The sequence below is a fragment of the Aulonocara sp. 'chitande type north' Nkhata Bay genome, linkage group LG3 (assembly GCF_057382095.1).
Source record: "Aulonocara sp. 'chitande type north' Nkhata Bay isolate Kocher_YH1m ecotype deep benthic linkage group LG3, A_spYH_male_GT1.1, whole genome shotgun sequence".
Classification (NCBI taxonomy): domain Eukaryota; kingdom Metazoa; phylum Chordata; class Actinopteri; order Cichliformes; family Cichlidae; genus Aulonocara; species Aulonocara sp. 'chitande type north' Nkhata Bay.
In genome coordinates this window covers 36,858,727-36,873,541 of record NC_141346.1, presented here as the reverse complement: position 1 = coordinate 36,873,541, position 14,815 = coordinate 36,858,727, and the positions used below count along the sequence as shown (strand labels likewise).

The following is a 14,815-nucleotide window of genomic DNA, read 5'->3' as shown; positions in this document are numbered from 1 at the left end:
TCCAAAGTAATGGACCGAGTTGTATTCTGTCTCGCTTCTAATGACTTTCATTCCTTTTCTCTCCACCTCTCCAGGCTCTCTTCCACCCGCTACTACTCTACTCTCACTACAGATACAATGTCCTACACCACCCTCACATTTCACGGCCACTCATTACTTCCTCTTGCAGTACCGCAGTTACACTCTTTGTACCCTAACATATGCTTTCTCATTTCCTCAAAGGCTCTCCTTCTGACCTCATCTCCATCAACACTCTCAAAGCAAACATGACATCTGTAGTGCTTCTTCTCTGATGCTCACTGCTCATCGCCTTGATGTCATTCCACAAAGATATCGATTATCAACTTTATCCATTTGTAGTTACTGCAGCTCTGCACATCATCCTGTCCTAGTACTCTTTCTGTTCAATTTTCAGGCAACCTCTCACTCTCCAAGATTATGCTGAAAAATATGGTTATAAAATCCCCTGCCTTCTATCATAAACATTCATACTTCTGGACCAATTACTTTTCCACTCTTCATCTTATATGATTGATAATATCTTACCATAGTATATAGACAGTGTATACCACAATAAATTGGTACTACAGTAGTATAGGCATTTTTGTCCTTCATCTTATATTTGCCTGGTTCTTCTCTGTGACCTTTATAGTGCACTTTAGTAGGAACAATGAGTTTGTAAAATGTGTATTTAATTCACAATGCAAAATATTTAAAATCATAAATTTTAGATGCCAAATAAATGTTACCAGCATCTGATAAGAGATCAATTCCTTCAATGTGAAAACTTGCTGCTTCCGGCTCTAACCATAATGTAAAATGTTTCTGTGCTAGTATGCTAACAACCACAGACACATTTGCACACAGACTTCATACAAAAACCACACATACGTATGCATCTGTTTCCTTCATACCATTGTTCTCTCTTATTTTCCACACGCTAACCCTGATCTCTTCTTGTTTAACCTTAAATATTAGGATTTATTTGCAACAGGCTAAAGTCTTTACAGCACCACACACACACACACACACACACACACACACACACACACACACACACACACACACACACACACACACTACCCTAATGTCTTCGTCACCTCTTGTATTTTAATCATAACATTTATGAATGAACAGAAATATCTGGATCATCATTAATTAAGTGAAGTGTAGTTTAGCTGCATTTGGCAGACTTTTTTTTTCTTTCTCTGATCCAGCAGATGATGCATCGCTTCCTGGGCTTTGAAGCGTTTCTTTTTCTCTCTGACACCTGCCATATTTGCTGCATTCATAGCTGGCTACAGCAGAGAAACCATGCACAGCAGATTTCCTGTTTATGAATTCCACTTTTCTTACGTTCAGATAAATTTGTGTAGATTAAAAATGATTCTGCTTCTGAGTTTTTGGATTGTTACAGGTAAGCTGAATGAAAATGTTTTTGTTCTTTACATAACTAATGCCAAACTTGACCTAATTATCAAATAATTTTTTAAAGATATGTATCAGAGATTTCATTAGGGAAAAAATGCAATTGTGATGAATGAAGCAAAGTTTAATGAGTGAAATTAAATGTATTTTTTCCTTGGAAGTTTGATTAAAAAGGAATTACTGTTTTGCAACATTATGTTGCAAAACAAAGGATGTCAAAGTGATTTCCTCTTTCATACACCATACACTTACTAGAATATATCTATTGTGTGCATGTTGTGGTTTTAAGGTTTAATAATGTATTTTAAGACTCTTGCTGCACTTTTCCTCTTAGGTCTCATGGCAGAGGACCCACCAACGACATATTATGGACTAAAAAACAGCTCAGTGTGTCTGAATGTTAAGAAATTGCCAGAATATGAACGTGTCGAATGGAAATTTAACAAGACAATTATTGCTGATGATAGAAAAATCAATCCAAAATACAAAGACAGAGTGGTTTATAGTGCTGGAAACCTCTCCCTGTGTATTAAAAACCTGGCTGATACAGACGCTGGCATATATGAACTCTCACTCAGCCGTGACTTTATTTCAGTGTCAGAGAAACATCAAGTCATTGTTCAAGGTAAGTTATAAGCAGAACTTTGTCTTGTCCTATTTTAAATATTCAAATATTTCTGGATTTAGTAGAATTTGTCTTACAGTAAGCTTTTACATTTCTTTGTGACTGAAAGAAAAACAGAATCTGTCATTGTCTTTAATCACAACATCATATATCCTACAATTTTAGAATCACCTGGGTCATTGTCAGTTCTCTTTTTTGCATTAAATCATTAATTTATCTGTTTGGCTCAATGTTACAGACATGGTTCCCACACCTGTTATTACAATGTTAAAGCTGGGCTCCAACCAGTCTGCTGGACTCTGCAGTATCACAGTAAACTGCTCCATTCAGGATTATTGGCTTTGGTCTGTTTGTGATGAAGACAGCTGCAGAAGATCTCAGAAATCATTCAGTGAGGTCAACATCACCATCTTCACTGAGAACAGAGCTGTGGTCTGTAGAGGCAACAACCATGTTAGCACAAGTAATTCTTCTGAAACATTAACAAGGTGTAAGTATTAAATATTAATTTTAAATAACATGCTGTTGATTCATTTTACATGAATTATATTTCCCCTGTTATTTAGATATGTACATTGTTGTTTCTTGTCATACAATTATTTTACTTTTTATGTCTGAAAAAAATTGCTCATTAAAATTACGTTTCTGTGTCTGCAGGTTTTAATAACTCTAATCCTGATGATAAAGAGAATGCACAACACCCTCCACCAACGAGAGCGCTTGCATTTATTATTGTTTGTGTTTTACTCGCCTGCGTCTTCGTAACAGTTTCTTTCTTTTTAGTTAAAAGATTATTTTCAGCAAAATGGAAATCCTACCAGGTAAGCTGCATTCACTAACAGATATTTATATCTGTTTATATTTTATATTATATAACTTGTGCAGTGGTGTGTCATAATGTGACTGAATATTTGACTTTATTATTTACAGGCTCCAACAAATACTATCCGCTCAATACAAAGCCAGCCCATTAGTACTCTGCCATCATCTCAGTCTAGAGCCTCTACTGTGTCTTCGTCAAGTGATGCTGACCCTGCTTATGAGAATGCAGACATCCTTCAGTACAGCCAGACCAACAGCCCAGGAGAGCAAATTAACTCCATGGCAAGCTACACAATAGATACCATCTACACTGTTCCAGGAGTGAAAGCCTCTTCTGCTGGCAACAACAACCAAAATACTTCAGAGACTGCCACAGTGGAGGAGGCACAACAACGGCTCACACAGGTCGACACAGTTTACAGCGTGTTGCAGAAACCAAAAAATCTGAATGTGTAGCACCACCCAGAGGCCAAACTGGACTTTTGAACAGTGGGAAACAAAAGAAAACGAGAGAACAAAAACATTACAAGAAAATGAACATATATCCAGCATAGAAAAGAAAAAAGATCAATTCATAGAACTAATACAAAAGTAATCACAGGACTTATGATTATTTCTATATAAAAGTTACATTTCTGCTGAATAATTTGGATGCTTGCTGACATGCTGAGATGAAAGACCAAATGCTGATCTTTGTTTGGGAGCTTATTCACTTATATTTATTTGTTATAATAGTATTTTATTTATATTAGCAATGAATTTTTCTATCCACCAAATCATTTTGTTTTTTCTTTAGAAGTACAGAAAATGTATGAATTGTGCCCCATTAAATCACATGCTAATTGGGCAGCTGTTGATGGATATTTGCTTATGTTTGATTAAACTTGTTTAAGTGGATAAATTTAGCATTTACCCTAGTGCAGGGGTCAGCAACCTTTAACACCCAAAGAGCCATTTGGACCCGGTTTCCTCGGAAAATAAAACAGTGGGAACCGCAAATACTTTTTGACATCTAAAATGAAGATAACACTGTATATATTGCTTTTTGTTCACCTTTTATGCTTTGTATAAACAACTAGAATGTGTTGCTTATGAAATCCATGAAGTGCTTAATGAGAAAAGTACGAAGTCACTTTCATCTTTTTGCAGGACTGTAAGCTGTCATCTGTGAGGTGTGATCGATTTGTTTGGCTATTCTTTTTAACATAGTTCATTGTGGAGAATAGCTGCTCACATACTTATGTGGATCCGAAGATCAACAATCCACAAATTAGGCATATTGGTCGGTCACTCGCGTCAGAAGTAAATGCAAATGAATCTGCCCAGGCATCATTGAATGTTTTATTTTCTTCTGATATTTTTCTTTTCTTACATTACTCCATACTTGGCCAACCTGGGGCTGAAAGTCTCGATGCACAGCGTTTTGGTGGGTATACTGGCTTGTGCGAGTGTGACGCTTATTTTGAGTGATGAAGAATAATAAAATATAATGTAATTTTAATATTTCAACATCACAATAATCTTCCAGTTTAGAACTACAAGTAAAAAAAGAACTAACACAAATAAAATACACTTCGCCTAAATACTTTAATTTATTTTCCCAAGCCACAGGGAGCCGCAGTATAAGGATGAAAGAGCCACATGCGGCTCTGGAGCCACAGTTTGCTGACCCCTACTCTAGTGGATATTAGCAAGGAGAACTATCAAAGGGTTCAGGCCAGGTGAGGTGGCTGGCCAAACACAGTAATAATATGATCAGCAAACCATTTGGTAGTAAGTCTGCCACTGTGGGCGGGTGCTAAGTACAACTGGAAAAGGAAATTAGCATAGCTATGGTACCATAGTCTACCAAAGCATTGCTGGATTTCAGTCATCACAGATTTTGTGGGTCTCCACTCATCCTGCCAAAAGTCATCCTCCATACTCTAGGGTTTTAATATCTCAAGTTATCCAACCAAGGCTCAAGGCTGGTTAGAGAAGCAACAGGGCATCAATCATCCCTGTTGCTTGTGCACATTTTGGTCTTACAATTTTGTCATCCAGTCAACTTTTCATGAATTGGTACAGTGCTCTGAACATTCAGCCTTTTCAGGAATAACCTTATATGGCAAGCTCTGGTAGATATGGAGTTTTGTGTCAGGAAGGGCGTTCAATGGAAAATCTTTGCGAAATCAAACGTGCAGATTGTCAAGAATGAGATTTCCTGGACCGACCACCTTTGGTGCGGTTGGCCAACAGGGTGTAGGTGACAACTGTGGTACTGTTAGTAGAAGAGAAAGGAAAAGAAAAAAGGAGAATGTGTTTGGAGGCACTGAGGCTTTTCTTACGTTTGAGCACAAGGTGTTAATCCTGTGGCAACAACACCCAGCACATTAGTTGCTGGTTCTGGTTGTACATCCGGTCAAAAAAACAAGACAAACTGGATGGAACCGAATAGTTCAGTATTACAGGGACTTTTGCCTCCACTGGATGAACCTGTCCAAAACCAACCTGCTTACCCATATATGTAACTATTGCTTTATCAATATTTAATTTAATATACTCATATTTTGCATAATTAAGGGTTAAGGAGGCTTGATTTAGCCACTGAAACACTGGTTCTAGGATGACTATGCGATCCACCCAAGCATCTGTGTATATCACCAAATCATCAGATACACATACCAGATGCATCAAATGCTAAAATATAGCAGGAGAGTTTTTCATGCCAAATGCTATCACAGTGTACTTAAAAAACATAAAATTCATAAAATTCCATAAAATTCTCAGGAGTGACAAATGCAGAAACGTCACAGGCTCTGGGGGTCAAGGTAACCTGCCAGTAACCTTTAAGGGATCCAACTTAGTGATAAATTTGGCAGGACCGATGCTGTCAATGCAGTCCTCCGTATGAGGGAGTGGGAATGAGTCACAGACAGTGTTAAGGAAAATGTTATAAAACACTTCTTCAGTAAAGACTCAGAGAAGAGAAACACACAGGACTTCTTGCTAGCAAGGGCAGCCTCCAGACAGAGAGACTCGCGCTGAGCACTGCTCCTGTCTTTATTTTATACTTCAGTGTGTGTGTGTGTGTGTGTGTGTGTGTGTGTGTGTGTGTGTGTGTGTGTGTGTCCTGCTGATCAAAGGGTCATATAACATGAAGGCACAAAAGGTACATCCTTGGTCACAAAGAGGGCAGTCTCCCCCTCACCCTAAATAACATGGTGAGGAAGTCCAGCAGTTCATCTATATGTAAAGAAGCACTTAAACTAAAACAGACATAGCTACGTTAATCCTACCGTAAAACAATAAAACAAGGTACGAACTCTCATGCTCCCAGGACGTGGGGGTGCATTCCTGGAGTGCACACCAAGCCTGCAGCCTGTTAGAGATCACACACAATTGATTATATGCCTCTAAGTATACATGGTTGAATATTTCCTAATACAAATAACTACATGCAGTATTCTATCATATGCAAACTTATATCACTAAAAGATTATACTGACTACTAAATACAATTTTCCATTGACAGACAGTTACAGCAATAACAAAAATCTGTGCAGAAACAGGGCGTACCGTCAGACTTAGGGGTGAGCAGACACGTGGCGATCCAAGGTCTGTAAGTGGGCTGGACTAAACCATTGTCCTCTAGGCAATTCACCTCTTTTTTCATCACCTCATGTTTTCCACTGGGCAACGGTAGGCATGGCACAAGCTCGCAAGTGTGACAGGTGTTACAGAACCGCAGTACATCCACTTTCATTCCTGGCCAGAAAAAGTGCTGCATGATACAGTTGTAAATCTTAGTAATATCTAGATACCCTGTAGAAGAATGATCATCAGCAGCTAGCTAATAATAAGACTATTTTCTGAATACTAACAAGTGCCTCACCAGTGAGTAAAGAGGTACTTTAGATTCAGCATCTGGCTCAACAATGCTTGGGAGATGATCTAAAACACCTGTCTAGATGCATGCTCAATCATCCGGGTAAATAAATCCCAAAAGATTGATTCTGTTCTTCTGGACCTCACAGCCCACTGAATGAACAATGGGCTGAGGTCAGTTCCTTGATTGATGATTGATGATTATTATGCAAATTGTCATGACCATTGATCAACAACCGCTGATCAAAGGGTATGTCTGCAATCACAGCATTGTAAGATGGCGAAGATGGCATGCCCAACTCTCTGTGAATGGTACTCATGGCCATTGAGCAGTTGTTGATCAGTGGTCACTGACCTCACAACCTGTTGTTCATTCAGTGGGCTGGTTTTAGTTATTGTGCAAATGTACTGTTTATAAGATTGGGAAAACCTGCAGTCAGCTGAGACTGAAGAAGTCACTCGGATGAGTGACGAAATGTTTCTCCTATTGAAAATGTGACGTCCAGATGAGCAGAATCAACCTTTTGGGATCTACACTCAACAAAAATATAAACGCAACACCTTTGTTACTGCTCCCATTCCCCATGGGATGGACGTAGAGACCTAAAATTCATTCCAGATACACAATATAACCATCCCTCCCAAACAGTGGTCACAAATCAGTCCAAATGTGTGGTAGTGGGCACATCTGCTATATTGAGATAATCCATCCCATCTCACAGGTGTGCCACATCAGGATGCTGATCTGACATCATGAGTAGTGCACAGGTGTACCTCAGACTGCCCACAACAAAAGGCCACCCTGGAATGTGCAGTTTTGTCTCACAGCAAAATGCCACAGATGCCACAAGCAATGAGGGAGCGTGCAACTGGCATGCTGACAGCAGGAATGTCAACCAGATCTGTCGCCCGTGCATTGAATGTTCATTTCTCAACCATAAGCCGTCTCCACAGGCGTTTCAGAGAATATGGCAGCACATCCAACCGGCCTCACAACCGCAGACCTCGTGTAACCACACCAGCCCAGGACCTCCACATCCAGCAGGTTCACCTCCAAGATCGTCTGAGACCAGCCACCCAGACAGCTGCTGGAACAATTGGTTTGCACAACCAAACAATTTCTGCACAAACTGTCAGAAACCGTCTCAGGGACGCTCAACTGCATGCCCGTCGTCCTCATCGGGGTCTTGACCTGACTCCAGCTCGTCACCGTAACAGACTTGTGTGGGCAAATGCTCACATTCGATGGCGTCTGGCACGTTGGAGAGGTGTGCGCTTCACGGATGAATCATGGTTCACATTGTTCAGGGCAGATGGCAGCTGAGAATGTCCCAGTTCTTTCATGGCCAGCATACTCACCGGACATGTCACCCATTGAGCATGTTCGGGATGTGCTTGACCGGCGTATACGACAGCGTGTACCAGTTCCCACGAATATCCAACAACCTCGCACAGCCATTGAAGTGGAGTGGACCAACATTCCACAGGCCACAATTGACAATCTGATAGACTCCATGCGAAGACGATGTGTTGCACTGCATGAGGCAAATGGTGGTCACACCAGATACTGACCGGCTCTGGGTCCCCAGACCCCCAATAGCGCAAAAAACTGCACATTCCAGGGTGGCCTTTTGTTGTGGGCAGTCTGAGGTACACCTGTGCACTACTCATGATGTCAGATCAGCATCCTGATGTGGCACACCTGTGAGGTGGGATGGATTATCTCAATATAGCAGATGTGCCCACTACCACACATTTGGACTGATTTGTGACCACTGTTTGGGAGGGATGGTTATATTGTGTATCTGGGATGAATTTTAGGTCTCTACGTCCATCCCATGGGGTATGGGAGCAGTAACAAAGGTGTTGCGCTTATATTTTTGTTGAGTGTACATTTGTGCGTACTTGAGCGTCACTCTGGGAATATCATATCTCAACAGAACCCCGTCCTGTCCTCACTGTGTCTCCATCATGGATGAGTCCTGGAGCCTCAGTAACTCTGAACTGTGAGGTTGAACATCGGTCTGCAGGATGGAGCTTCTACTGGTATAAAGCTGTTCCTGATCTATCAGAGAAATCCTCCAGTTATGAGCTGCTACCTGATGGCAGTGGGACTGCACAGGACTCCTACATCATTCATGGACAGACACACACAGCAGGATATGTGTGCAGAGCTGGAAGAGGAGACCCAGAGTATCACACTGATCACAGTCAACCAAAGTTTGTCTGGTCTGCAGGTGCGTTTAAAAAACACTGTCAATCTTCTAAACATTTGGCTCATTTTACATAATGAACTGTTCTGCTCTTTTCTTTTCCTGCATTGATACGATGATGTGTGAAAAATGTGAAGTGTCCAACTGTTAGTCACATGAATTTTCTTTGTGCTCTTCTGTTTCTTTATTTCTCACTGGGGGGTTAAAACTTTATTTCTATTTACAGTATTTGTAAATACTTTGAATTCAAGATCATAAAAGTCCAGTACAGCAAGTCAGAATGACAAAATCAAATACAGATAGTCCACACGATCTGTGCTCCAATCCCTCCATACTGTGGCCAATCACATGCAAGGATAAAGGATAATATCATTATGTGAAAAACAGAGAGGGTGAGAGACACGACAGTCAAGTAGAGTGTGCATCTGTTCCCTCAGTAAGTGAGTGAGATAGACAGCGGTGAGGAGGGCTGTGCGAGTGCATCACAAAAACACATAAATATGCCCAACACCTGTAAACAAAGCAGCATATGGTCTTTTAAAACTTTTAAAAAAGTTTAAAGACTTTTTGTCTTGGTCTTGGTCTTGGTTTTGTCTACTATGAGTATAAGACAATTACATTTGTAACCAGTACCGTTTTTTGATAAGGGAAACATGGGCGGTTGCCCAGGGCGCCATCGTGGTGGGGGCGGCATCACGGGCATCGGCAAAAGAAAAAAACCCATAATGTTAGCACATTTTGGGGATGGCATAGGCACTGATTGGTTTTCTATCGCCCATTTGATGGGAGTAAGGGCGCCTTCCGTTTGTATGTACAGATCACTCAGTTATAAATATCAAGGATTAACAGAGGTGATTATAAATAAATATCAAGAAAATTGACAAGAATATTTCAGAGTAGAAAAGAGTGTGTGTAAAAGGGTGTAACTATTGCAGTGTTTACATTGTATTAGATGGAGGAGTTGTACAGGGAGATGGCCACAGGCAGGAATGATTTCCTGTGTCGTTCTGTGGTGCTTTTTGGTAATCTCAGTCTCTCACTGAACGTGCTCTTGTGACTAGCCAGTACGTCATGGAGTGGGTGGGAGGTGTTATCCACGATTGTCCTTATCTTGGACAGTGTTGGGTGTAATGCGTTACTAAGTAACACGTTACTGTAATTAAATTACTTTTCCACTGAAAAAGTACAGTAACTAATTACTGTTCATTTTTAGGTATTTTAATTACAGTTACTTACAATGTACTTGCGTTACATTGTAAAATAATTAAACTCGCTGAATATCATTATTTAATTTCAATAATTTGTCTTCTAAACGTAGAAGTAAACTCTGCCGCTTTAACATCGCTGTAGTGCAGGTGCACGTCATTTCGCGCCAGTTTGCTGCATAGTCGTATTCTAAAGCGGAAGATGTCGGACTCGGCTGAAGCGAGTGGCTGTTTTTTGAAATGGACATATTCCCGTCTCTTCACTTCTCTGAAACAAGCAGACAAGAATATTACAGTAATATGTAAGCTATGTCCTGGGGAGAAAAAACTATCGGCCGCTGTTAATAGCACGAGTAATCTACTGAAGAGCCTGACACGAGAGCATAGACGAACACTTCTGAGTGATCCTTGTTCATCATCCACGGATAACACCGCGGCAACTCCTGCTAAGCAGGCAAAACATGATTTTACTTCAGCAGCACAGAAAGCGTCTGAAGGTGAGCTTAAAAAAATGATTGCAGCCTATATTGTGGTAGAGATGCTACCGCTGCGTACTGTAGAGTCTCCGTCTTTAAAAAATGTATTTATTATTTAAAGAGTTTAATTTCTATTGTTTGCCCACTCAAGGTTTATAGGGATTTTAAGAAGTATTTAGTTAAATTACTTATTTAGTAATTAAGTTACTTTTCTGACACAGTAATTAGATAAGTATTTTAAATACAATATTGACTAAGTAATTAGTACATAGTAATTAATTACTTTTTAAAAGTAGCTTACCCAACACTGATCTTGGACAACATCTGCCTCTAAGACACCACCCTAACGGAGTCCAGCTCCATCCCCACAACATTACTGGCCTTGTGGATCAATTTATTTAGTCTGTTGGCATCTGTGACCCTCAACCTGCTGCTCCAGCATGCAACAGCATAGAGGATAGCACTGACCACAACAGAGATACAACAAGATCTCTGGCGCCAAACAACCTAGGACCGCCACTGTTTGTAACCCTTGCTTGTCTCATAAGGGTTACAAATGTTGAGGATGGCTGCAGCTCAGGAAAGGGGTCATCTACTAATCAGAATTTTGGTGGTTCAGTCCCTTGCTGTTCAAGTTTTCATACCAAAATATCTTTGGACTGGACCCCAAGTTTTTCTCCAATATGTTTATTGACATGTGAATGTCAGATAGAAAACATTAAAGTGTAAAGTTCCTGTATGATATGACCAAATGTCTATGATGAGTCCCACAAATGTAGATTTTACAGTAAATTTTTAATTTTTAATTTCTGAGTACTCACAAATGGATGCTCCACAGAGCAATTTGAATACACAAAACTATTTTTCTAATGCATACTGTATATTCCAACCTGAATTAAAAAGTGATCCTTTACACACTAAATTTTAACTTCAACTTTACAAGTCTGATTAGTGTTGCTTTCAAACAACTCCCTCTCTGTGCAAATGTGTAAAAATATTTTAGATGGCCTCTTCCCTCACTCACAGAATATTAAATATGCATGCATGAATTGCCTGATATATCTAGATAAGATCACATGTACACATGTAGTGGAAAACTGGGACATCAGGACTTTATCTATGTTTTTATGCTATTTCAAATTTAAATAGATTTTCTCCTAAATACCCAGAATAGCTCATCACCTCTCAACTAGTAAAGATCCACTTCCCATTTATGTATGCTATACAGTAACCTATGAAGGCTATTATATGGTTCATATGGTGCTGCTATATGATGGACATTCTTCTGCTGGGAAAACAGGACTGCAGTCTGCAGAGGGAGAAGAAATGAGGAAGCAATTTGAGATGTAAGAAAAGGAAGAGATAAAAGTTCTGAAAATCTTCAGAACTCATTGGACTAAATGTGAACCATAATGAGAAGGCTTCTCACAGTGATTGGAGATTGAGCCTGAATTATAACCCTGATTTAACCCTTCTTACATCCTGTTTTTCAGATGTTCATTCAGCAGCGTCTCTCACAGTGAGTCCTGACAGAGTGCAACACTTCACCTCTGACTCTGTCTCACTGACCTGTGAGGGAAACTTCACTGAGTGGAGAGTGAGGAAGTTTAGTGAAAAAGGCTTTTTTTCACACTGCTGTGACTGCCAGAAACTGAGTGGATCCTCTTATAAGATCCACAGCTTACAGGAGGGTGTTACTGTGTACTGGTGTGAGTCTGGATCAGGAGAGTTCATCAATGCAGTCAACATCACTGTACGAGGTGTGTTTAAAGTACTTTCTCTCTTTATTTAATTTTTTCTTTCTGGCTCAAAAGCTGGAGCTACTTAATTCTTACTTAATTAAAACAGACAAAAAAGACCACTGGAGATGAGACTTCAAATTGCAGAAAAACATGTTTATTGAAATACAGTTTTAATAAAACTACTTTTAAGTATCCCCAGGCATAAGCTATGTAGCATAGACTGAACATAATTGGAGACCGATCTGGGACTGCAGCTCTTGTGCCCTCAGGGCCTCCCAATTTATTGAGAAGTGTCTACCCAGGTCACCCAATCCATGGCTTCCTAATACCAGCAGATACTCTGAAAATCCGGTACTTTCCAGTTCTCTCCCTTAGTTCCCATCCCTGCTAGCATCCAACTCTGATAAGTCTTCTATGCATATACTAAGCCAAGTAGCACATCTCTCTGCCACAAGGAAGGCCTTGAGGGTGCAGGTGCTCTACACCTCCCACTATGTTTCATGAACCAGAAATACAGATAATATGACTGGGAATATAGAAAATAAACAGAAGACTATGGAGCTCAAACACAAAACTCATCACAGCCTAGAATAAACCTGAAGACCCAAAGAACAGAACTGTAATAAAAAGATTTAAAAAAAGAAAAGCAAACCCCCCAACATCTCAAACTCAAAATAACCATGGCAATGGCTGCATTTAAAGGGACTTCTAAACATAAAACTTGTTAATGTTAAAATGTGTCTTTTTTGATCGTTTTGTTTTTTTACTTTTTTCTAGAACATTTATTTCACGAGTCTCTAAAAGTTGTGACATTATTGTTTCTTGATGTGGCCTAAACTTACTAAACTTACACATTACGTACAGTTGATTTTAGGTTTGATTTTATCAGATCTGGTTCGACTTTGAGTTTTGACTTTTTGGTCTGATTTTACCTGAAACTTTAGGCTTCGGATCTGAAATCGGTTCATTTATTGTTCCATTCATCATCGGACTTGTTAGTGGAATTATCCTCGTGCTGCTGCTGTGTTGCTGCAGAAAGATAAAGGGTGAGAGCTTTTCTCATCAATGATTTGATGTAACAATTTTAAGTAAACTGATTACAAACCAATGTAACAATAATTTTTAATTTTTTTTTATAGATCTTTGTTGTAACAGGTTGGTGCAAAAGCTTTCTTTCTTTTTAAAAATAACATGACATTATAGGTATTCCTGATTAAACGGATTAAATACCCATTAAATACACTGATACACAGTATTTATTGCATATTTTAGTCTCACTCAGTCTCAGAGCACCAATCAAAGCTAGTTCTTTAAATTGAACATTTAAAGAACTAGCAAAAAAAAAAACCCCAGAAACTCTTGTAGAGGACATAAAGTCAGAGATAGAAAAGACAAGGAGCAGGTGCATCTAGTACAGGTAGAGCTGCTGCAAAAACCCACAGAGCTCAGCAGCCAGCAACAAATTCTGGATCCTTTGCTTTTAGTTAGCATTAGCAGCACATCCTCCGTCCGATGTGAAAGGACTTTTATGCTGCGCACTGAGACTCAAAGCAATGGTCCCGGGTCAGCCTGACTTTGTGTTAAACTAATCCTAAAGTAATAATGGTATTCCTAACCTCTGATATACCACAACTTTATCCTTTCAACAGCAGCTGAAAGTTAGGGGACCTAGCTGCTATCGGATATTTATATAAAGATCCTCCAGCTTCAAACTGTATCACCCTTCAAGGACCTGCAGTTCAAAAAAGCGCCCCTCCGACAGCCAAACCCATCTGTTCTCTGATTGGATTGTTACATTTGTGATTGACATGACATTGACCAATCAGATGAAAGGAAGAAAAATAGGGTCAAAATTCGTACTTGTAACTTGCAGCATTTTTTTTTGGCTAAGTCCACACACAAATTCTTTTTACACATACAAATCTTTTTTACACACACACAAATTCTTTTTACACATACAAATCTTTTTTACACACACACAAATTCTTTTTACACATACAAATCTTTTTTACACACACACAAATTCTTTTTACACATACAAATCCCGTTTTACAAGTACAAAACTGATTTACAAGTACAAAATATTTATGACCACATTTTGAGCCCATATGAGTTCAATTCCACCATCAGGCTGGGGTCTTTCTGTGTGGATGTTCTCCCTGTGTTTGTGTGGGTTCTCCACGGGTACTCCCGCTTCCTCCCCAGTCCAAAAACATGCAGTTTGTAGGGATAGGTTAATTGATCAATCTAAATTGCCCATAGGTGTAAAAATGCAAGGATATCACACTTTATTAATATGTTATTGTAACTCCTAATCTCGAAATAATGATAAAAGGGAGCTTTTTAAAAAAATTTAATATACTAACACTGTTATCTGAACAGGAAGAAATGATAACCCAGATGGGAGCTCTGACTACGATGAAGTGAATCTTGAAAC

General features: G+C 39.5%; 2 protein-coding genes across 2 annotated transcripts; both read left to right on the top strand.

Annotated features, from left to right (window-relative positions):
• The first annotated feature begins 1,088 nt into the window (after nucleotides 1-1,088).
• Nucleotides 1,089-4,402, top strand: LOC147335439 (uncharacterized). Its single transcript, XM_086287494.1, has 5 exons — nucleotides 1,089-1,417; nucleotides 1,763-2,053; nucleotides 2,292-2,543; nucleotides 2,711-2,874; nucleotides 2,984-4,402. Exons 1-5 carry the CDS (start codon nucleotides 1,315-1,317, stop codon nucleotides 3,329-3,331), a joined length of 1,158 nt encoding a protein of 385 aa, XP_086143620.1. The 5' UTR covers nucleotides 1,089-1,314; the 3' UTR covers nucleotides 3,332-4,402.
• Nucleotides 4,403-5,068: 666 nt separating this feature from the next.
• LOC147335438 (obscurin-like) lies at nucleotides 5,069-13,559 on the top strand. The gene is made up of 4 exons (XM_086286074.1): nucleotides 5,069-5,132; nucleotides 8,683-8,979; nucleotides 12,130-12,396; nucleotides 13,323-13,559. Exons 1-4 carry the CDS (start codon nucleotides 5,069-5,071, stop codon nucleotides 13,445-13,447), a joined length of 753 nt encoding a protein of 250 aa, XP_086142200.1. The 3' UTR covers nucleotides 13,448-13,559.
• Nucleotides 13,560-14,815: the final 1,256 nt, after the last annotated feature.

Excerpts from the sequence above, each read along its gene's own strand:
- LOC147335439 (XM_086287494.1), top strand. The coding sequence starts at position 1,315 with ATGCACAGCAGATTTCCTGTTTATGAATTCCACTTTTCTTACGTTCAG. Across the intron at positions 1,418-1,762 it reads GAGTTTTTGGATTGTTACAG|GTCTCATGGCAGAGGACCCA; the intron begins GTAAGCTGAATG and ends TTTTCCTCTTAG. Across the intron at positions 2,875-2,983 it reads CAAAATGGAAATCCTACCAG|GCTCCAACAAATACTATCCG; the intron begins GTAAGCTGCATT and ends TATTATTTACAG.
- LOC147335438 (XM_086286074.1), top strand. The coding sequence starts at position 5,069 with ATGAGATTTCCTGGACCGACCACCTTTGGTGCGGTTGGCCAACAGGGT. Across the intron at positions 8,980-12,129 it reads AAAGTTTGTCTGGTCTGCAG|ATGTTCATTCAGCAGCGTCT; the intron begins GTGCGTTTAAAA and ends CCTGTTTTTCAG. Across the intron at positions 12,397-13,322 it reads AGTCAACATCACTGTACGAG|GCTTCGGATCTGAAATCGGT; the intron begins GTGTGTTTAAAG and ends CTGAAACTTTAG.